The sequence below is a fragment of the Amblyomma americanum genome, chromosome 3 (assembly GCF_052857255.1).
Source record: "Amblyomma americanum isolate KBUSLIRL-KWMA chromosome 3, ASM5285725v1, whole genome shotgun sequence".
NCBI lineage: Eukaryota > Metazoa > Arthropoda > Arachnida > Ixodida > Ixodidae > Amblyomma > Amblyomma americanum.
In genome coordinates, this window is record NC_135499.1 from 166,082,611 (window position 1) to 166,104,721 (window position 22,111).

At 46.8% G+C, this 22,111-nt stretch overlaps 1 protein-coding gene, 1 non-coding gene and 1 pseudogene across 2 annotated transcripts; 2 read left to right on the top strand and 1 right to left on the bottom strand.

Moving 5' to 3' along the window:
* Positions 1–8,924: 8,924 nt before the first annotated feature.
* Positions 8,925–14,906, bottom strand: LOC144124231 (uncharacterized; annotated as a pseudogene).
* Positions 9,648–9,721, top strand: TRNAT-GGU (transfer RNA threonine (anticodon GGU)). Its single transcript has one exon. It is a non-coding gene; the product is annotated as a tRNA-Thr (tRNA).
* A 3,523-nt stretch (positions 14,907–18,429) lies between the features above and the next one.
* On the top strand, positions 18,430–22,054 carry LOC144124233 (uncharacterized). The gene is made up of 3 exons (XM_077656875.1): positions 18,430–18,541; positions 19,153–19,328; positions 21,875–22,054. The coding sequence occupies exons 1-3, from the start codon at positions 18,463–18,465 to the stop codon at positions 22,052–22,054; spliced, it is 435 nt and encodes a 144-aa protein (XP_077513001.1). The 5' UTR covers positions 18,430–18,462.
* Positions 22,055–22,111: the final 57 nt, after the last annotated feature.

The following is a 22,111-nucleotide window of genomic DNA, read 5'->3' on the forward strand; positions in this document are numbered from 1 at the left end:
CACGCAAAAGACTACTTTTCTCGGGACAGAACCTCCGGATTTGCGCTGCGTAAATGCTGCGATGAGTGGGCAGTGCCGTGAGACGGAGCGCGCGCTCTAAGCACGTACACGCAAGAGGCAATTTTTATAGCCTATAAACGTCCGTACCACTGCTTTCGCACCAAAACACTTCCATCCACTAACTACATGAGCGCATAAAAGTTCCAGAGGTGACATCATATTCACAATGCTATGAACCAAAGATTCATGTATAGCTATCAATACACCACCACCTTACCATGAGTTCCGGCCACAGCGATAACACTTGTAAGTATACAATCGCACTCATATCCTTCACCATCAGTAATATCGCTAAATATTCAGGTCCCGGGAAAATGAGAACTGCGGCTGAGCACGTGTCAATGACAACGGATAGATCATCGCGTTTATTACAGACCCTACGCAAATTGGATAAGACGAAGGATGCAGGTTTTGTTCTCGGGCCTATGGGCTGCTATTGGTGTGAACTGCGTGAACTATCGGCGACTTCAGTGGACATGCTGCCAGGGAAGCGGCGCGATCAGGCGTAGAATTCAACCGGAAGACACGATCCGTGACGGAAGAACACATATATCATTGATGGTTCATGTACAGTCCCCTACACACTTGTCTATAACGTTCTAACGGTATGCCCTATTGTGCATTTATGGCAATCACTGCTTCTTAGCGGCCCAGATATAGCTTGAAATCCCATGAGCAGTTAAACAGGATGCAAGGGAATGTGCACCACGGATAACTCTTTGTTTCGAGCTTTAGGCTACTCGTGAACGACGCAAATGTGCTTCTCGGTGCCCCGCTCTAGCGCCAGGTAGGTTTGTGGGTGACTGCACAGCTTGTTGGAACAAATAGAATACGACTAGGCAGCCGCCTCAGCAAATTCGGCTATTTTCTTCCTGAAGATGTGGGTGGCGCGAAAATTTTACGCTTCGCGAGAAAAAAAAAGCTGAACCTTTCAATTTCGCGCACTGGGAGAGCATGTCCTTCAGTATCAATGAATAAAACTTCACAGTTGCGAGTCTGCATTCATGTACCTTTACGAGATTAACCTGTGGACAGGACATATGCTTTAAACAGGAAATGAAAGGTTTAGAACTTTATGAAGAATGCCGCGGGCCGCAGTGGTGGCCAAGTGGTTGAGCATCCGCCTACCATGCGGGAGGTGCTGGCCTCGATCCCCAGTGACGCCGGGTACCCACCGGTGATACAATGCGTAGAAGTTTTCCTCTGGTCTGGTGCTCTGCTTGCTTAGGGTGAAATGCTTGGGAAATGGGTCTTTGATCCCATCTTGAGAACTCGAAAATACCCTGTGCCATGGTGCTCTTTAGCCAAAGATGCCCTTGCGCCATAAAAATTCATAATAACCATCATAAAGAATGTCGCGAATATGCTTCTCTGACTGCGGTCCCTTTTCGTTACTGCTGCGTTTATACCATTGAAGATATGGTTTTCCCTCCGCGGTCGGTCTTCAAGATCATCTAAAGGAGCATTTGTTGCGGTCGATTTTTCGCATATATCCACCGTTATAGTGCTGCCAAGGTCACGTGCATTTTTTGTGTTCCAAATAGGTCAACCAGAGACTAAACAGCGGATAGTCTAGTGAACAAAAATAAAAAATGGTTCTAATCGTCGCAGATTGGGTTTGACCAGTGAAATTACTGACAACAGTTCACGACACTGATCTGAATTTAAGAATACTGCGCAAATAGCAGCAAGAATTTCGGCAGTGTCTGCCAGCCCGGGGTTTATTTCGATGTCACGTGCTACTGATAACAATTCTAAAACGTGTACACAGTACTAGGAAGTTTAGAAAATCGCTTCTGAGCAAGGAAGAAGCAGCGTACAGACATTGCTAGCACGTCTCGCACATAAGAAGGCATAACCACCAGCCTGCGGAATACAAAAGCAGAATGAACGGGCTTACTGCTCTTCCTCGTCCAGTGAAGAAATGGTTCCGCAGAAGGAAATTTATGTCCTCGGGGAAAGCCGATGGCGTAGTTGATGACGTCGCCAAGACGAGAAGCAGCGGGTCCGCGGACCTTGACGTGTCGATGGTCTCATTAGGAAAGGTGCCGTAAGCTATGCAAGGTTGTATGATGGCCTACTGGTATGGTATAGGATTTTTGCGACCCAAAAAAGACGACACACAAGGAAGAACAACACAGGACAAGGGCTGGACTATCAACAGAAATTTTTATGGAACAAAACTGCTCAGTAACAGCCACTTGTGCGCCAAGACAGGACAGGTAATCCTACAAAGTGAATCAAAAAATCAAATTCCTTAGTTGAGATGTGTTAGATATTCCCCATTTATAGCGCTCACATCTAAACAATCTGATATTTTGAATGACTTTGTGTAGATTACCAGTGCTGGCTTGGCGCATGCGTGGCTGTTACTGAGCTGTTTTTGCTCAATAAACATTTCAGTTGATAGTCCAGCCCTTGTTCTGTGTTGTTCCGCCTTGTGTGTACGTCTTTTTTGGCTTGAAAAAATCCTTTTCAACGTAAGCCACAGTGAAGTAACGGCAGTTGCGGCATCAGTCTAAGCAGTGACAGGTTAAGAAGTGAAAAATACAGTCGGTATCTTTAGAACAAGAAAGCAGGACAGGACATAAAGCGCCCACATGCTTTCCGCGCTCTTTACCCACGGAAGGATAACGCACACCTATGTGTTTCATCTTTAACGAATAACATTCTCACCCAAGAAACGCATCACACGACCCCCCCCCCCCCCCTTGTCTATATTTCCACTGTAAAAGTAAGGACAAGAGTTGGTAATAAATATGCTGGGGTGTAGCTACAGACAGGCATAAGCAAATCATGATGACAGAGCCGTAGAAATCTGTTCCCAGTTTAAAATAGCTCTCCCGGAGTTAATCATACGCAACAATTCTGGCCAAAAGCATTTTTGGACCTGAACCAGTTCCTGAACGCATTTTTTTTATATATCGTAAGATTTCGCTATAACAATCAATATATCTCCAATCTTCCGTCGCCAGAGTTGAATTTTTTTGTACTAGCGTATTTGCTGTCGTCACAAGCATTCCGCTTTAGTTTTCTGTGGCAGTCTTGACTGCTCGATGCGAGTGATGGAATCCCTAACAGAAAGATATTGTTACACATGGGAAGAATGGACCATTACCTTCGATATTTAAATAATAGCGTACAATATTTCAATATTCAAAATTTGTGTCCAAAAATGTTGGACACGTCAGTATTGAAAACAGGGGCGAGGAATTTTCTGCCGAAACAAAAGTGAGCCCGGATGAAAGAAACGAAGCAGATTGAAGTTTTTATTATTGTTAGAATATAGACTGCTTAAAAGATTGAGTGGGCCATAAATAAAAAGAGGGTGGTAAGGAAGTCTAATAATGTCTTATTTGGCTCTCCGAGAGGACAAGGAAGAAAGATAGGCGGAAGTGCAAAATTATCGTGCCCAACTTCACGCAGAAACAGTGATGCCTCTAGGGAAATAAGTCATAGTCGTGGGCGTGAGGGAATCCTTTCAAAATTTTCAAAAATAGAATCACTAACGAGGCATTTTCCCCAAACTAGGTGAAGGTTAGACAGGTCGTATCTAAAGTAAAAAGAAAGAAACCTAATAATCACGCAGCACGTGTTCGCCGCAGACTCATCGAAAGCGCCTGGCTATAATTGCCTATCACAAAATAAAATGCCAAAATATCGCGAATGTACACCCAAACCGATGCGCCATTCCGAGCAAAATCGAGCAACAGTTGTTTTTTTCGTCTTTGCTTTAATAATAAAAGTTCATTCGCAATCATTGATGATTGCAATGAGTGTAGTGGCGAATTTGTTTAGTTTAGACAGGCCTCCGTAGTTCTGAATGCCGATAGCTGTTGTATGGGCTAAAAGTTAGGCTTTATAATTCGCGTCGACTGGGACGCATATTTTGATATTAAAGAGGCTCTCAAGGAGAGGCAGTGATTAGAATGCCTTTTCCGCCATGTAAGCGGTACCGAGTTGGTACACCTGTTAATATAAAAAATACAAATCAAATGTTAATGCTGGTATTTGTGTTATATCGGAATAATTCTAAATCGCGCACATTGTTCTGAGGCTATTTGTGCTTGAGTTCTCAAGAATTTTTCGCTGAACCTGTGCGGAAATGTAGTTTGAGACGAAGACATCAATGACATCGATGACTTGATCCATAAATAAATTTAATAATTATCGACTTATTAGAACCAGAGTCCTGTAAATACACTCTGCGAATTCGAATTCGAAAAACAAAGGCAATTCATTGCGAACAGTATGCAAGCGAAGCACTGCAAACTAGAGACAAAAATTTGTCAGAAGAGAAGAGCAGCTTTTCGTCTTTTCTATTTAATAAGCCAACCCTGAAATGCACATCTGATATGTTGTTAGGCGCAGTTTTAGATTTGTATGTTACTGGTTGCGGAAGTATTTATTTTGTATATAGTACGAAACGTTGCAGAAATCATTCTTTCGAAGTCAGTAACTGCAAACATTAAAGTTCGAGCTGTTTATAGTAGAAATAGCGTGTTTTTCAATAAAAATATGTCATATGTACTAGTTTATTGCAGGCGTATAAATCATGTGCCGATGTGATGGTGAACGAATAAAGAGTATACATGCATCGGCATGAAAATTATTTATTGATATAGAAGAATGTTTTTCTTTTTCGGTAGGGTTCATCATTTATTCATTCTCTCGATTATCAATGTAATTTATTTCAACAAAAACAACCACTTCCACCCCCCACCCCCCCAAATTGCTGGAGGCTAGAGAAAAGGAAAAAAATGTCCGTGAGCTTTTACCAACATTAGAGAGTTTACAGGTAAGGCAATTCTAAAACTCTCTTGTCGCATAGCACTGGCGCTTCAAAGACGGACTGCTAAGGGCCAATGTGAAAGACTGCCAGTGTGAACGAACCATTTGTATGTATTGTGTAAGCCACTTGCGGCCTCGCCTTCATCGAAATTTGGCCGCTGCGAACAAAGAGAGTGGTTGTACGTGGCCTGGCTTCTTGCAGGTTTGCTGAGGCTTCATCTACGGGCTCCAATGTAAGAATTGCACGTTTGTTTTCATTTCTTTCTATATTAAGCTTATAATGGTTTTCGCTAATTTACTGTGCACCTCTGCTTACCTCTCCGTACTTTGCTTATCCCCTATTACTGTTATTGCCTACTATTCATTTCTTGAGATGTCGTACGTTTGCTTAAATTCGATCATTTGCTTCTATTTCTCTAAAATACTCCGCCGCAAAATGACATATGGGTGTAATATAGGCATACGAATAAAAATTGAAGGGGGTCACTCAAGCTCGGCCTTAAGCGTACGACTTGAGCGCGTTAATGGGTTAATATGCCCATATATGCGAAATTTGTCATTCTCTATTTACATTCATACATACTTGGGAGTCCTCACACCCTTCCTGGCGCAGTGGCGCAGCGGTCAAGCGATGCACCACTGTCCTGCGATGCAGGTGCTGCCACCCAGCTGTGGGGCTTGTGCGACCAAGTTGGCTCTTTCCGAACAAGCTCTCGCGGCCTCTTGAACCAACAGGCATTCGCCTAAACAACCCAGTGCTTGCCGGCGACACCAATGCGATCACGAATGTGGTAGTCCAGGTTGGCCGTGAGACCGCGACACTAAGCGCTGACTTCATCCTAGATCGAATTAGCCGGCACAAAAGCGTTTTAAATATTCACCCTGCGAAATGATTATTTGACTTCATTTACGCTGCCCTGTAGACCGCTTTCGCGGCAAAAAAGAAACAGACATTCAAAAACTTCGTGCCTGTACGCCTTTAAATTAGTTCAAATATAACGAAATTACTCAAAATTGACTGACTACACTTTTCTCCCGCTGCCCTCACCATTTCACTTCCGGTACTTCTTTCCTTCTCTGAGCTTTGCATTAACTATCAACGCCTCAGCAGGCCGCAGCAACAGTAACAGTAGACTATTTCGATGCTCTATACATTGACGAGCGTTACTGGCACAATTACGGAAAATTCAGCATTCATGCGGCGCCTAACACAGGCGTAGAGAGTTAGTGAACGCAACTTAGAGAAACACGTATGCGTTTACAGGTGAGTGGGGAATTCGGAACTTTCATTTATTTTTTAATTTTCCTTGGCCACTGACCTCGCGCTGACAGTGCAGCGACTACAGCGGCTGTCTCGCATCCGCGCGGAAATTAGGCGGTGACCCGGGGTCACAGCCGAAGACACATCGCCTGCCAGGGGGTCCAGAGTAATTCATCGGAGGGCGATGCGCGGCCATATATCATCAATGCGCTGAATTTGCTGGCAAAACGAAAAGCGCGAAAGAGGCTGTGGCATTTGGTGTGGAGCCGGAAGAAAACTGTCCACATATTCTCCACTAACCCCCTTCACCCTTCATTACAGAGTGGAAGAAGACGAGGGAGGGAGGTAACTGGCAATAAAGGGAAGAATTGGGCGTGGTAGCGGCGCCTCCGCCATTGTTTACGTCCCTGTGGGTAGCGGCAGCGCTGCGTCTTGGCTCATCGCTCTCACTTAAACGGAGGCGGCGGCAGCAGCCCCGTGTCACGGCCCACCGTTTATGGCCCTAGCTCATTACCATATGACGGAACCGGCGCATGAAGGTCTAGTTCCCCCCACGCCGACTGGCGTTACAGTAGTTGCGGTGGTCTCGACATCCGACGCATCGGCTACGGCACCGTGTAAGCATTGAAGTCTAGGGGTACTTAAGAAGGAAATAAAAGCTTGACACTTGAGTTTTACGCTTCCGTTTGATCGCCTCCTTTTCTTATTTGTGCGAATAAAAAAAATCGACAGTTTTATCACGGTGAAATGGTGCGGCAGTCGCCTCGGCGTCGAGGTGAACTCATACTGCTCGTGTAAACGTGGGTTCTTTTTTTGTCAGCGAAGGAAGAGAGAGCGAGAAATAATGTTCATCGGCCACTGCGACAGGCCATGCCTCGGGAAAGAGGAAGAAGAATTTCGCACGGAAAGCGCTCATTTCGCTTTGGTAGCGGTGTTTCGTCTCAAAATCTAAATTCTTAAGAGCAAGTGAGCGAACATGAAATCAGAAAAAAAATTCAGAGCGGATATTCATTGAAGCAGCCTTCAGAGTGCATCAGCACTTTTTCCCGGCTGACTTCTGACGTAAATTGCTGAATAAACGCGAGCGAAAGTGAAGTAAAGCTCGCACAACGAACATATCGTGAACGGCTCTCGGGGATGTGCGGCAGTTGTACACGAACGCCACTAGCGAGTTCCTATATTTTTTTAAGCGGATTACGCTGTCACGTTCCAAAGACAGAGAACATCTTCGCACTCGTCGAGCAGCCAGGTTCTGCCCGTTGCAACGCCCGTTTAAATCGTATCTCGCCTCAAATGAAAAGGAAAGCCCCGGCTGGAGGGACGAGGAAAGCGAAGGAGAGAGTTAATGCGATCGCGCGGTGACGGAGACCAGTGAACACGGCAGCCAGCATTGTGAGGAACCTCTCCCAGCTGCGAGGGGGACACCGCGTGTCGCGTCGCGTCTGGAGAGACAGGCAGTTCTCCGTTCGCTCCGCTGCTAAGAATTTCTATCGCGTCGCAGCCGCCTCCAGCCACGACGACGACGACGAGCTGCAAGTTTATATTGGGACAGTGACAAGCAGACGATTTCAATTCTGTTCGCCGACCGTGCGTGCTCCCCTTTATGCTCCACTTGTTGTCCGCTTTGTTCATCTTTCTTTTCTTTTCTATTCTTATATTCTTCTGTCTGACATCTGCTGCCGCTGTCTGGCTGGCAAATGAAAGTCTAAATTCTTGCTCTCCTTCCAGCTATGCGACCATCCCACGACAAAGAATAGCTTCGATTAAAAATAAATAAATGAAATAAAATGCGAGCGGCGCTTCGCTCCGGCCGTTTCGTTTTCGCGGTGTCGCACACCGATGCTGCTGCATCTTGCTTCCAGCCAGATGCCTTTTGATTGAGAGCGCGGCAGGCTGCGTTCCTCCGGCATCACTTTCTGCTCGAAGAGCGTTTTGTTCTTGATGTGGAGATATATATGCTGTAGTTGTTGTTGCTTTGTTTTTTTTCTCATTTTTTAACCAGCAGTCTCGCCAAAAGCACGGGAGTGAAAAGTAAATAATGCTTACTCCGCCTGCTCCGCTTACGGAAAAACTAAAGGTGTTTACAATGTAAATATTTGAATAGATAAAATTGTCGCTTCGCAATCTTGGTTGGTTACGCTTCTGAATTTACATCGAGCGTCGCTGATTTAATGTTCAAGCGCGTGCAGTATATTCTATCCAGTTGCGCATGACGAGTAGACTCGCACCGTTCTCTATACGGTGCTTCTGAGGGGGGTAGTATATCGATATCTTCTTGTTAGGTCCGTCTTAAAAAACTCTACCCTTTGGATGAAAGATCTGTTCTAGCAGCTGGCGCTTCTCAATTCCTGGACACCGCTTGCGTCTTCTGACTATTACCTCTCACATTTTTATATTATGTCGCAGCATCCGTGAGCGAGGTGTTTCGGACGAGAGTAGGTCAGCAAGTTCCACAACGTTCTGACTCCGCAGCGACGTCTCCAAAAGAAACTTTCATTAGTCTTTTTTGTTTGTAAAATCCACTCGGGTGGTACTTGACTGTTTACGAAAGCCGGAAATTTGCACGGCAGCTGAAACTACACCAACTCACTTCTTGGTTTCCGAAATTCGATACCGTATTTTCGGATTCAGTGTACGGAAGAAATTGTGCATGATTTTGAACAAGGATTTGTGATGTCAAAAATAACAAAACATTCCACCATACGCTATACTGCGAAGAGTAGACATCAGCTCGCAAGAAATGCGGGACATTTTTGGTGGTCCAATTCACGGCAATGAGTTTACGAGCGACAAACTGTCGAAAGTTCTCAGCTCAGAATACTGACGATGACAGAGGTGGAATAGCTATGATAACGATGTTGATGGACATCCTCAACGCCACAGGTCTTAGGCAACATGACCTGGTTGGCAGTTCCGGCAAACAGTCCGATCGGATCAACAGTGGCCCGGACGAGCCTCGCAGAGTACGCACACGCTTGGTCGTGGTGAATCCCCGCTGAGTGAGGGTGAACACCAGCATCCACACGGCGGCCAATGACAGAAACGGCTGGGCGCGCATTTCGCTAATGGAGTGAAAGTCCTCCACCACCCATTCGGTTTGGCGTCGCCTGCGGGCAGAGTACAGTGAAGTTTTTCGATCTAAAGCTGCAGGCCACAGTCACCTTATTTTTTGTGCCTAAGCTGCGCCTTTGGAAATTACCCACTGGCATCCACCCAAGCGCAGCCATACGGCTACAAAGGAAAGCTATACATCTTTCTCAGAAACTTCGAAGTTAATGAAATATTCGTCCTGTTCCGGGGTTTGAACCCGGGACCACCGCTTCACCGGAGCAGTCGCTTTACCAACTGAATTAATCGGGACGGCAAGCTTGTAGAAGGGAGAGAGCGAATTTATCAATAACTCGAACTGGGAACAGAGTGGGTTCAATATTCAGGCGAATCTCCCAGGGTGAAGAAGATTTGTAATAAGTAATTACTTATTGGCATCCAACCAATTCTCACTTCGAGTCATCCTCGCTCTACCATAAGCTTGCCGTCCCGGTTAGCTCAGTTGGTAAAGCGACTGCTCCGGTGAAGCGGTGGTCCCGGGTTCAAACCCCGGACCAGGACGAATGTTTCATTAACTGCGAAGTTTCTGAGAAAGCTGTATAGCTTTCCTTTTTAGCCGTATGGCCGCTCTTGGGTGGATGCCAATGAGTAATTACTCCCTCATTACAAGGTATGCCTTAACACGGGTCGGTCGCATCTAAGGGGGTAGGACATGAACAATAATAGGACTTGTAACATTGGACTTTTGCGAAGCATCGTAACGAAAAAGAGAAAACCTAGATATGTTAGTCAGGATCGAGAGGGAAAGTCTGCCGCTGGCACCGCGGTAGTTATTGTCACACTTGTAGTCCAATTGTAGCTATTTCAAAGCTGCAGCCAAGTGATAAATCTATAAAATGGGCCAGCTCCTGTCAACATCTCTCATGATCTTTGCGTATACTGAAAAAATGCAGGCAATCATCTAGAAATGCTACGCCTGCGGTCTTTAATAAAGGGCAGGCATGTACTTTCAAGATATTTATTTATCCAGCTTCTGTGAAAATACTTTTTTCTAGCAGTGACGCATTTTGACGCCATATTTAAATCCCGACTGTTCGTGCTGAGAAACATTTTCCGTTCTTCCATCTCACCCATATTCAGAAAGAAATGGCGGTATCACCCGTTGTGTTTCTAAGCAGCTGCTGTAACAAAAATTGCGTTGCTGATGAGAGAAGCTCGCTGAGCAAGCGAACACGCACTGCTGGCACGGCTGCAGGTAGTTGTGCACTCCGAGCATACAGGCGGCCATATCGTGGCGATACATCTCGGGTGGCACCAGCGCGACAGGCAAGTCCTCCCCTCCTGCTTCGCCCATGGTCGGCATGCCCTGGCTAAGCACCTGTCGCCGGAACGCCTCCATAAGCCGAGTGCGGGTGGTCCTGCACAGTGACTGCGCAGACGAGCGATGCATGCATATTGCTTCATTCCGCTGACCAGCTTGCAGTTGTTGGGCGGGCCATAACGAGATACAAGCCTGGGCCATCGATTCAACATGTCCTGAAGACTACCAGTCCGCCACGCTTGAATGGCCTCGAAGACTTTCCGGAGATTTCTGTGACCCAAGCAAATCAGAAAATGTATGCTCATTGTTCGTTCTCATTCCCTAGCTGTGCACTTTTCCTTGGCCTTTAAACTATCTTACAGTGTCAACGTGCTCAGTTCAGATCTGCATCGCCGAGTGCAAACGTGAATCTCGGCGTCTTTTGCCAGGCTGCGCACGTTTTAGGTAGTGCAGAAAAGCGATGTTGGCTGCTCAAGGCACTACAAAGTGTTTGCTTGCATGTGAAAGATAGGCCGCTATAGGGGCTGGGAGTATGGTCTGCACCATCGCCTCCTATGGTGCGCTGTTCGCTTGGACTTTTTTTTATGTAGAACGGTCTCGGCTATCAAGTTTCAACGACTTTATTAGGAAATTTAACATGGATGCGACAGCATGTCTGCCTCCACCAGAAGCTTGTGCAACTTGTAGAGAGCGAGCGCCTGTTGGAGGTATCTCCGTTATCACAATACGCATTTATCGTTACATTTTAAATATATATACATCAACTTCGATATGACGATGCATACTTTCTCATGCTCTTTTTAAAAGTGCTAACCAGCCATTCACGAACGGCCGCTTATATACGAGCTCTGTACCGGGCTGCTCTCCAGCCCGGTACCACAATCCCCCAATAGCTCCGGCAAGCAAACACGGGCGTGTGTTAAAATACACAAACTTTGATATATGACGTCGTGTACTTGCACATTGTTCTGTACAAAGCTTAAGAAAGGGGCGACCTCATAGGCGCACTGTGAAATCAAAAAACTGCTTTGAAAACTTTTATTTATATGCATTACTATGAGACTAACCCTGAGTTTTTTGCCCCCCTCCCCCTCTTTAATGGACAGCAGTGCTAACGGGACATGTCGGTGCTGGTTTATACAGTGCAAAATTGAATACGGTAATTCTGCGTGCAGTAGGCTCTACTGAGCCTATGAGAATGCATTGCTAAGGCAATCTTCCCCTCACTGAGAAAAATAATTGGCACAGACTTCGATAGGACTGTTCACCTATAATGTTTATTGATATCTACGCAAACAAAAATTTCGGCAGAAGAGGAGGGCCAGCGGCGCACTCACGAGCGCCTGTCTGGGCACATAGCAGGTGCGGTTGGGCGCAAGCAGCACGGCGTGCGAGCAGTCGTTTCAGGCAGCCTCCCTGACTGAGCCGAGCAGGTAGAGAAGCTGTTCGGACACAGGCACTGAGTCGCCCACCATATGTACGATCGCGTAGAGGCTCATCGTGTAGCCGAGCCCTGCGAGAAGCCAGCGGTGACGAATGAGACGCGCATGACATTTCATAATTTTACTAGGCTGCTTGGCTTTTAGCACAAGCCACCGTCTAGCAATGCAGAAGTGCCACTTAGTATATCTCAGTCCATGAAGAGAATTTGAAAAAGTTCATATAATTATATGTCCCGGAGCGTCTACGGATTCATACCACTCCTCGACCGCCGACCCTCTCCAGGATTAGAACAATCGTAGGCTTCAGGTCAAGGAGGGCACTAATATTTAAGATCTCGGACTTGCATGTGAGCTCTGGGGACTCTACGCGGTAAAGGAACGCTTGGATCCCACATAGAGCAAGCAGCGATTGAAAAAGCTTGAGGACTACTGTAACAGTTCAAACGCTGACAGCCTGGCCACGGAAATTTCGGGTACTGACATTTCACCGCAACGTAGTCACCCTTGCTGGTCCTACATGCTTACCGGGCATTTCAGAATATCAGGAAAACAGCGGCTGTGCGGTCACAGCCTTATGCACTGATCCCACTTCATGCACTGTGCACACTGCTGAAAGATCACCGCAGGTCCTTAAAAGGTGCGGTGTCTTCCAAGCTTGCCCAACACTGCACGAATTCTCAACGGTGTTTCCCTCATTTAGACAGGACCAGCGTCTGGTTTGCTCACAGAGCTTAGATATGTTGGGAAGTGCTAGAAGCATACCTGATAAAAAAAATAGAGTCCATAGGCGACACAGTGTTTTCGCAGCACTTGCTGCGAAAACTTTATACTCTTTCGTGGAACCTCCGTGTCTGTTTTATCCTGGAGCATGGTTTCATTTTCGACCTCACTGATGAATTTTGAACAGAAATCCTGCTAGGCCGATGCTTATGGGAACCCTACCTATGGAGCAGACTTGCAATAACGGCGTAATTTACTAACGTTACTTTTTGATCGGGTGGTTGAGAATGAGTAATTACTTCCTCATTAGTGCTACTCCTGTTTACCTGTTTTCGGCACTGTTCAACACTATTAAAGCCCCATGAAAAGATGAGCTTTGGCGTTTTAGAAGCAGCGACAGCTTCAAGGTGAATGCTTGTGCATTTGAGTGGTCTAAGTGATTAGTAGAACCAAAGGGCACCGACCGATGAAGAGCGGAACTGTGCTGAAGATGCCCCTGTTGCCACCTCCGGCACACTGGGCCAGGTTGCTCTCCAGGCGCATGATGGAGAACGTAACGACGCCCAGGAATGCCAGGTACGCCAGCAGGAACGGCGCTGCATCAGAAAAGAATCGCGCTCACCACAATGCGTAGTTCTAAGACAGCAAACGGCCCGAAATATTCGTGCCTTACCGCGACTTTAATAGCACGTACATGCACAAGAGTTTGGATTACTATTGAAGGTTCCCGAAATCGCCACGAACTCAACGGCTTCAACCTTGCCTCCCACATAACACTGCTAGGCACCCGCAGAAAATGGGGTGAGGGGAGGTGTGCCTATGCTGCGTTCTCGGGACAGACTATCAAGGAAGTAGCTCACATCGGAACTTCGACAACGCGACGACACCGGGGAGGTACACTCAACACAGTGCTGCTGTCCAAGACTGCGGAGAAGTTGTAGAAAGCCACACAAATGCACAGGATAGCAAAATAAGGAGAAGAAAACACCACTGCAGAGACTTCCAGATTGCCCGCTCGCCTGTGCGGCGGTGATCTGTCTTTTCCACTGTCCCTGAGCATTGTTTGCGCCATGTGGACGGCATAGCGCATAGTTCTGCATCCCAACCACGTCCGCGTCCGCTACCAAGGCCAGATCGGTAACGTTCTTCAAAACGAAATGGGTGTAATAAAGTTTGCTGAGGGACTGAAACGTGTACCATCGGTGACATTCTGTACATTAGTAAGGGTACTTTCTCATAAAATGGGAACTTTTTAGAAGTACGCGTATCCGTCTACAGGCAACGCTAACCTCTTCCGTAGGCGATGAACATCATGGGAAATTGAGTCGCGTTGACGCCGCCGGTCGTCATGATGAACAGGGTGGCCGGCTTGTGCGCCCAGCTCTGGTAGTTCCTCAGGCTGTCCCCCTGAAAGGAGGATGTGCCGAATCGTCTGAGCACATCACTGTTAGCAGCACTGTCATCTTCAAAAACCACACCGTGCCTCCCCAGCCTCAATTCTTACCACCTAGTACCTCTGTCGCATACGCCGACCTCTCTCTCCGTCTGCCGTCCCTCGAATTTCTTTCGTTCTTCTTGGTCCTTACTTTTTTCATTTCATTTCATTCCATTACCTTAAAGACCCACGAAGAGTATTACATAAGGAGTGTGTACATATATTTCGGTGAGCAAATGTTAACACAACGAAACATGACTGGCAACATTATTGGCAAAGTTGGATGAGCACATGATGGCTGCAATTCCTAACCATTCTCCCAACCACCTGCCCAATTTGTTGAGAACTCTCGCGTTGCATCCTTGCAATTCACATGATCGGCTTACTGCAATTGAACAAGGCGCGCTAGCGGTATAGGATTTAGCGCTCCAGGTGAAGGAGCATTTTTTAGTGTCCACCTAATTCTCTGCGCGTTAGCGTAATCTGCGAGAAAAGTCATCACTCGTGCGCGCTAAAGCAACAAAACGAATTCCAAATTTTTCAATATCTCAGATAAAAAGCGGTAATGGCTTAGGATCAGCAAACCACGTAGTGGAAACGCCGCGAGCCCCACGCGATAGCCACACGCAAGGTGACGTTAGCAAGCTAATTAGCTATCTTCGCAGGCCAGCTGAGCGATACGACGCCATAGGCATGGGATGGAAAACAGCGCTAACGCGGCGGCAGGCTTCAACAGGGTGAGCCTCGCGGAGTACCTGGGACACCGAACCGATAGCGAGGGCAAAGCCGTAAGCCTACCTCTTGCTCCTCTTCGCTGCACGGCGTCATGATGGGGGACTGTGTGTGGAAGGGGACGAGGATTCTGCTGTAGCTCATTGTCGTGTCCAGGGCGCTTGCGAAGAACGGAGATGTGCGCTAGCCACCAAGGTGAAGGAAAACAGCTGGGCACAGGGGCGTCCGCTCTTCGAAGCGATCGTTCTTCTGGCAGCACGCAGGCATCGGCACGCGCATATAGCTGCGCGCGCTAGGTTTCTGCTTTTGCTTCGTTTGCCTACAAACCCGGCTGCCGCGGCTGCCTTTCGACAGAGGCGAAACGAAAAAGGCACTCGTGTGCTGTGCGATGTCAGCGCACGTTAAAGATCCCCGGGTGTTCAAAACTATTCCGGAGCCCTCCACTAGAGCACCTCTTTCTTCTTTCATCTCCCACTTTCCTTTCTCCCTCCCTTTCTTCGTTTCTCTCTTTCTATATTTCTTCTTTCCTCCCTTTCTTTCTTCCTTCCTGTCTCTCTTCCTTCTTTTTTACTTCCCTTATCCTTTCTTTTTCCTTTATCTTTCTTTCTTCCCCTTCTCTTCCCTTTTCCTTTCGCTCTTTCTCTCTTTCTTTTTTCTTCCTTTCTTTCTTTCTTTCTTTCTTTCTTTCTCTTTCTTTGCTCTTCCTTTCCTTTCTTTCTTACTTCGCCTTTTCCTTCCTTTCTTTCTTTCTTTCTTTGTTTCTTTCTTTCTTCCTTCCTTCCTTTCTTTCCTTCTTTCTTTTTTTCTTTCTTGCTTTCTTTCTTTCTTCCTTCCTTCCTTCCTTCCTTCCTTCCTTCCTTCCTTCCTTCCTTCCTTCCGTCCTTCCTTCCTTCCTTCAGTCCTTCCTTCCTCCCTCCCTTCCTTCCTTCCTTCCTTCAATCATTCCTTCCTTCCTTGCTTCCTTGCTTCCTTCCTTCCTTCCTTCCTTCCTTCCTTCCTTCCTTCCTTCCTTCCTTCCTTCCTTGCTTCCTTCCTTCCTTCACGTAGTGGGTGTTTAGCCATAGAGAAGACAGTTACAGCGCCATTACACTTCCTCAAAAACCATTAATTGCCTTCTGGAAAGAAGACTGACCATGACTGAACGGTGGATCGACCAACCGTTCGATTGATGGATGCAGTAAGTGATCGATTTATTCATTTCTTCATTAATTGGTTAATTTATTATCGATAAATTGATTAGGTTGTTGAATTGAATAATTATCAGTTCAATGCGTCAGTGATTGATTGATCGATACACCGGTTAGTTTATTTTTTTATTTACTTATTTATTTTCGATTTATTTATTTTGTTCTGACAATGCAGCACTGCCGTTTGCAGTCAGTCAGTCTTCACCACGCTTTCACAGGTTAAAATAATAATTTTTCTCGTTCACCATCGAAGAGTGGAATAGGTTGCCCGTTAATGTATCAACGTGGGCACATTTTAACTGTTTGTGAAAAAAAAACTGAGTCTGCTCAGTCAGTAAAGCCCCTTAAAATAATTTCTAATCCACTTATTTCTTGTTTGTAGGAATTTTTGAGTGGTGTAGTATGCCTGATCTTGCCTGTTTGAGCAAGGTAAGCGTTGGCCATATTTGTTATCAGTAATTACTGCGACTGTTTGTGCACTTTACGTCGCTTCACCAAGCATTGTCTCCTTGGACAAAAACTGGATCACTCACTCTTGTATGAGCCTGGAAACTAGGCTTAAAGTATTGTCAAAAAAAAAGAAAAGAAATGTGCCATACCCTTTTTGCTTATGTTAGTTTTCTGCGCTTCCAAGAGTTATGAATTCTTGCAAATGCGCGCTTTGAAAGAGTGAGGGCTCGATGAGCCATAAAGAATTCAAGCAAAACAAGAAACAGGGAAGCAAGAGATAAATTAAAATAGAAAACACTGCGCACTTCCCACAATACCTCTCGTATCAAGCGAAGCTGAACAGGACTGAAAGAAAGGTGGCCAGATATACTAGCGCATCACGACGAACAGAGTAAGAGCTTCACTCACCCTCTCTCAACTTCTACCTCATGACACACTTCTCGAAGAAAAAGAAAAGAAAGGCAGAGAGGTCGACCTGAGTGTTAATTCTCTAGCCTGCTGCCGTGAACTGGGGAAGCAGGCGAGGAAAAAAAAGGGGGTATGACGGGTGACGAACAGTGCCTATAACTATATAAAAGCGAAACAATACCCAAGAAAAAAAGCAGCACTACTGTAGAGCCGCTACAGCCTCTATCTTTCAGCAACACAGCACAGCGACCTAAGCGCCAAGAATGCAGCGGAACCGGCCACGCGCACCGCGTGCCCAGCTCCGAAGAAGAAGCTGATCGCCGGCTAGGTTGGGTCTTTTCTGGCTCTCCCGCAAAGCCCGCTCTTCACCTAACCATGGCTAATAAGGGCAGCGCTAAAAAGGTGGGTGTTGAGTGTGTAGCGTCCTTAGCGGGATGTCGTCCTCTGGTTGGGCTAGGTCATCTCGTAAGAGCTGGAAGGCATGCGCTATTTGGAACGCACCGTAAGGTGGGTGCGCTTGCTGAGGATGGCGGTTGAACCAATGCGGAGAGCGGTGCGCTTATGTCTTCCTCTTGCAGGCGTCGGCCACGCCATCCACGAGTAGTCGCTGCCAGCCGTGTTACCAGAGCCGCGGGCACAAGTTGGCCACCCTGTTCGTCATGACGGCCGGGAGCGCGAACGCGACCCAGTTTCCCATGATGTTCATCGCCTATGGAGGAGGTGATACCTTCTGGCCTTCTTGCTAAACCTGAGGTTTCGATTAGCCGCAGTTAAGTAGCTGAGATTTTTTCAGCGACCTTATGCTGCACCTGATAGCTTTAACGCGGTGTTCGTTGCCCGCAATGAACATCAGGCCTCGGGGTGAAATTTTCCTTTCATACATATGAACCTGAATTTTTTGGGAGGTGGCTCCCGCAATATTATCTGCTCCAAGCACTCGCAAAAAAGTGAATAACTTCTTATCTTTCAACTGACGTATCAGGTGTAAAGGTGACCGTACGCGCCTGGCTCGTGGTAGAATTTGAATGTGCAGATTCAACTAGAGTTTCTGATAGCATTATTTTTCGGTGCGTTGTTTCAGGTTGTGCATTTAGCCAGTGTGTGAGACGACGAAGACTACAAGGTGTGAACACAAGAAGTACAAACGAAGTGGGATAAGCCCCCGTCTTTTAGTTTCACTCATAGAGTCAGACAATCTGTCTGCGTAGCTGTGTTTTAACCTGACATTCGCGACGCTTTGGTATCATCTAAAGTTCTTGCGGACAGTTAGCCGACAGATAGCTGGCTAGCTGCTCAATGAAGCACGAAAGAAACAGGCATTTAGAGAGAAGAATAAGATGCGGGCACTTCCGTTGCTCTCACCACAAGACAGTTATAATTACGGTCCACATCAGGATGCAGTGAAAACGCGCTTTACTAGGTTTCGGTTATATTGCAAACCTCAACAACGACGTGATTTCTAGAGCAGATCGATCTGTTCGCGAACATTTGCTCGGACGTTTCCTTGATGAATGACCTCCACTTGGCGGCGAACGCGCCTTTCCTCAAATCCAGCGCCGTTCCTGCTGGCGTACCTGGCGTTCCTGGGAGTCGTGACGTTCCCCATTATGCGCCTGGAGAGCAACCTGGCCCAGTTTGCCGGAGACGGCAACAGGGGCATCTTCAGCACAGTTCCGCTCTTCCTTGGTGAGTGAAGATCGCTTCAGACTCTAGCGATTGCCTATACGGAGCGCATATAAATGACATTTCTACAGACGCCATGACTTAGATACGCCCATTGTCGTCACTTTGACCGGCTCCATCTGTTAGGAAATATCTTTGTAATATTTTAAATAGGTGTTTGTAGCTTCGTAGCTTCTCATTTACGGCGTTCTACTGATATTCATCACCCCCTCCCCAAGGAAATGACAAGCGCTCACGCATTGGCGAGTGTGCTACTTAATATGAATGTGGAGACCCTTCGACCATGGTTTGTTAATGCGAAGACCTTTCGACCATGGTTTCAGCAATTATAGCGCGGTTTCTGGTTGCTGAGATTCGTTGTATTTTGTTTGCTATTCGGGGGAAACTTGAGATTACGAGAAAACAGCGCGTTGTCAAAACGCAGAGGAAAAGGTACACAACACCAACGTCCTGTGCGCGTACCTCTTCGAGAGCTGTGTCAAGGTAGATTTTTAAAAATAATTTTATGAAACTGACTTCTGTCGAATTTCGCGACAGAAGCTCCGGCATCGGTGTACCTAGGCCTTGCGAACGTTTCATCTTGAACGACCAGTAAGCTGCGAGGTTTGCCGCAGGCGTGGGCTACTCGATGACGGCGTACGCCGTGATACACGCCGTGGCCGACATCGCGCCGCTGTCCGATGCACTGGCGCTGCTCCTGTCCTGGACCAGGTCGTTCGAGTGGCACCACGACTGCCCCGGAGGGTGGATGACGCGCAACTTCACCTGCTACACCATTCGGCGAGGCTCGGTGAATAGCGCTTACATCGCCAGAAAGAGGGCAATTACCATGTGTATACTCATGTCATGTCAGTTCCCTGTTTGTATTTTAACGCGATATCGTTAAGGCGCTCGTGTCGCGGATAATCCGGCGTCGTCGTCGTTGACCGTGAGCGAAAAATCGAATAAAAATTAACAGATAACCAACCTGGAAGGGAGGTGCACGGGCCACCTAAGTCACGTAACCTTTTAGCGTGATCACAACCTGTCCAGCGGATTGAGAAAAGTGTGCACTCTGGCAGGTGGCAGTTCAAGTAATGATCGCTCGCGAGAGGCTGCTCTCGTAGAGCAACCTGGGTCGCACAATCCCTATCAGTGAAAGCACCTTTCATCGCAAGGCAATCACGCAGCTTAACCGCTGCACCGTCGCGCCAGGTGTGGCATAGGAATCCCAGGGATTTATGAATAATAAGTAGGGAATGGCCAATTGTGCATATATGGACATTAAGCCATTTAAGCTATCGTTCATACCCTCAAGATGGAGCTTAAGTGCCTCCTGCAATTGTTTTGATATGTAATGTTACCCCTGCATTAAAACAAAATGCTGCTGGTATCACAGCGTTGCTTTTTTTCAAAATGAGATTATAATTCGTGGTTAATACGGAGGATTTTGTTTACGCCGGATGTTCTTCCGATGCCATATAGCCATCACAAAATGGAGGCGCAAGCTTTCCGTGCATTACATTTTAGCGCACTGAATTTCCTGTTGTACTTCACTGAATCTTAGCCGTGGACTACCGTACAGTTATTTATAAAATGTTCAGGAGATAGGATTCTTTTACTGGCCCTTCTTCAGTGGCCTATTCTGAAGAAGGGGCGAAGAATCGAATTTGACATCCTTAAAACGTCGTTTGGCTTTAATTAAAATATTATTCGCTTTCTTATCCGAACAGTAAAGCGGAGGCCTATAATACTACTCCTGCGACTAGCTTTGGTGTGTCGCTCTAGAAGGCGTCTCAGGACGCCGGTCAGGAAACACGGCGGCGCCCATGAAAGCGACGGAGACCGGCTTGCCGCCGGTTCCCTCATGGTACCAGTGAATAACACCCTTTATCGAGCATATATTGCTCTCTCTCTCTCTCATAGGGAGAAAGCAAGTTTTCGCGGATGATGTATCACGGCAGTAGAGCCCCGAGCCCGCGAAGGGATGATGTTGCCTTTATCCTGACAATTTTTTTTCGGGAATTAAATGCTAATGAATTACAGTAACCTATTATGATGTTGGCGAACAACAATCTCTCTATTTTGTATTAAGAACGCGGTTTGTGGTGATGATGCGACGCATTTTGTGGCTCAAGGGCAGCTTTGGACAAAGAGCGTCATGGCACATTGGTGCTTTTCGGCCACACACGGTGGGGGAAAAGACCTGTTTTCCAACCATTTCTCCCGAAAGAATCCGAGCACAAGACCATGGGAAAGCTTGTACCCCTTAGGAACCGGTGGGTACCTGGCGACACTGGGAATAGAAGCCCGCACCTCCCATATGCGAGGCTTATGCTCAGACCTCTAGGCCTATACAGCGATGGCTCAATGTTGTGCATACAGGGGTAATGACTTCTGTATAAGACCCGTCACGCTTGTTCTCACAGAAGCTTAAATAGAGCGCAAACCATTGAGATGTTCTGTCGACTATCACCTGTTGGAAAAAAAAGGACTTGTGCATACCAGCTTAAATCTGGGAGTATTTTATGCAGCTGCGTTTTCAGTGTGAGCTGACCGGAGGCATCAGAGAGATTTCTGCAAACTACAAGGACAGCGTCAAAAACCATTGGTACTTGCAGTGAACGCGGACGCACACCCTCTGAGTGAAACTTCGCAAGAACGGAACGTAGAGAGTGCCTCGGTCTGTAAAAGAGATACTCTTTGTGAAAGCCTCTTAACATCCATTTATAATTTTTTTACTGCATTTTTTCTTATATTAGTTATCGAATACTTTAACAGCATCCTCGAAGCTGCATGCTGAGCTTAAGTTTAAAAATTACCAAGTGTATACATCCTGCTGTGTATCGAGATAAACTCAGCGAAAGCTGTCGCTGTGCTTGGGTCAGCAATTTGCCAATGGCTGTTCAGATTGAACTAACACATCACGACAAAGAGAGAAACTGGCCTACCACAAGAATCGCAACAGGGCGCATGGGTACGTGCCTAGTTTTTTCGTCACTTGATGACTCGCAACTTCGTGTGTTCGGTTATTTGACGTTCATATTACGGGAGATCACGGTCTATAGTGTGACATTTAAGGCAGAAAGCTGGGCTAGTTGGTGTTTAGACAGAGAGAACATAGTAGCAGCGCTAAATAGCGGGGAAAAAGAAATAAAATACAAAAGCTACTGTGTTGTCTTCACAACACACTAGCCTTTGTGTTTTTCCCCCCTTGTTCCAGTTGTTTAGCGCTATGACTATGTCTTCTACAGTCTGAAGCCGCTGATGAGGGTTCCGTATAAGAGACATCGCTGTAAGAACTGGAGAGCAGGGCTCTCTCTGAGCAAGCGTTTACAGTGTTTCATTCTCTCTCAGACTCCCTGTAAGGTGGTGCGGCAGCATCTGGCCAACAGCCTCCGCCACAGCACGCTGACTGAGGGCATGCCGGTCGCCATCGGCAGCGAAGTGTTGCTGGTGGATGCCCGAACCTACAAGGAAGAGGCCGAGACCTGCATCCTTGACTTGCCAGACACCGCGTCGCCATACGACTTGTAAGCAATCGAGCGACACCGCCGTAGAACGCGAATATGGTTTCCTCTCGCTGGTTTCCAA